At 40.2% G+C, this 1,568-nt stretch overlaps 1 protein-coding gene across 1 annotated transcript in view; it reads left to right on the top strand.

Annotated features, from left to right (window-relative positions):
- The window catches only part of Itga2 (integrin subunit alpha 2), a 47,369-nt gene that overhangs the window by 19,810 nt on the left and 25,991 nt on the right, over positions 1-1,568 (top strand). The window contains exon 10 of the mRNA XM_055603388.1: positions 251-390. Coding sequence (XP_055459363.1) covers positions 251-390 — 140 coding nt within the window. The remainder of the gene's footprint in view (positions 1-250; positions 391-1,568) is intronic.

Below are 1,568 nucleotides of genomic sequence, written 5' to 3'. Positions count from 1 at the left end.
GATAGATAGATAGATAGATAGATAGATAGATAGATAGATAGATAGATGGATGGATAGATTCTTTAGGCTACACAGTTACCAACCATCCATTCACCCCTGCTGCCATCTTTTGCTTTCAAATAGAAAATACTGCTCTCAAGTTGTAGACAACAGAAAGAAAAATTCAACAATACTGGCCCTGGGCACTTCATGTAAAGTTCATACGTATGTTAAGCAATAATGTGTATTTGTTTCCATTTATGTCTTTTAGGTCACAGAGCATTGCTGATGTGGCTATAGAAGCTTCATTCACTCCAGATAAGATCACTTTGCTCAACAAGGATGCTAAGATAATCCTCCAACTCTGCTTCAGAGCCAATTTTAGACCTATTGGGCAAAACAATCAAGTGGGTGGGTAGACCTGACAATGGGTTTGCCATGATAGCTTTTGCTAGAGGTTTTGGTTTGCAGAGCAGAGGAAATAAGGATCTTTACTGCACGTGCTTAAATTGCCATGGATTCAGTACCTAAGAGTAGTTCATTAGGCATGGGAGATCTGTCTGGAGCATCCTTGCTCGGGCCTAGATGGTGGCATTCTTCTAGAGATTATTGGAATCACTGTGGTATTATCATGGGCTCTGCCTTTGAGTCTCTCTTACCCACAGATCCCTCCTGTAGATCCTCAACTGTGCAGAGTTCTAAATGAGTGTGTCTACACCATTGCCTATATATGTGTGATTAGTAAAAGCACTGAGTATTATTCCTGTTCTCAAGGAGAAAGAAAAATAGAAAGGAATATGTAACTTGTAAACATTGCTTTACCATTTCTATAGTAGGAATCTGAGAGCATCCTCTCAGACGGGAGAAAGCAAAGGTGCCTACTGGTACTTAATTAAATTGCAAACAAATTAACTTAGAGGCTGAAAACAATCAGGTCAGTTGTTTGTCATGATTCATAGCAAGAAATACATGAGCATGGAGACAAGCCAAAGTGAGGTTCACAACTGGCACAGTTTCCAGGTTTTTCTACTTTTGGGTATTCAAACATTGACCTACCTTTAAATGGCATACCTCACAGGCGTGGCCTAGAGCACGCATCCACCTGAGCAGACACCATAGTTAAATCAAAAACCACCACCAAATGAACAATTTTTAGTCTGCTTAAAAGATTAAAATGGAAAATGTGTTCTCTGGCAGACATGGCTGGCTGCCCAGCTACCTTGGCCCAAAAGCATGAATATGCCTTGTGCCTCTTCCACATTTTGAATGCTCTTCATATGTTCTGTTGGCGTGCACTGAAAAGTCTGTACTTTGAGAGAATTCTCTTCACACTGACGGGAGGGCGAGGGTTTGGGGACTTTCTTGCCATTCGGAACCTTTTCCTTTGACTCTATTCTACTGTGCTCAGGCGCGTGCTGAAGAGCTGGTCATAATTTCTCACTTCACTGCTTGGCAGTAACAGCGCATAAGAAATAAATCCCATCTTTAAAACTGTGTAATCTATAAAACTATATATCTATTTCACCAAGCTACTTAAAAGAGAGATAGATAGATAGATAGATAGATAGATAGATAGATAGATAGATAGA

The sequence above is a fragment of the Psammomys obesus genome, unplaced genomic scaffold, assembly GCF_907164565.1.
Source record: "Psammomys obesus unplaced genomic scaffold, mPsaObe1.curated_primary_1811, whole genome shotgun sequence".
In the NCBI taxonomy this organism is placed as follows: Eukaryota; Metazoa; Chordata; class Mammalia; order Rodentia; family Muridae; genus Psammomys; species Psammomys obesus.
Note: the sequence above shows the minus strand (reverse complement) of the source record. Positions and strands in the feature narration are given on the sequence as shown.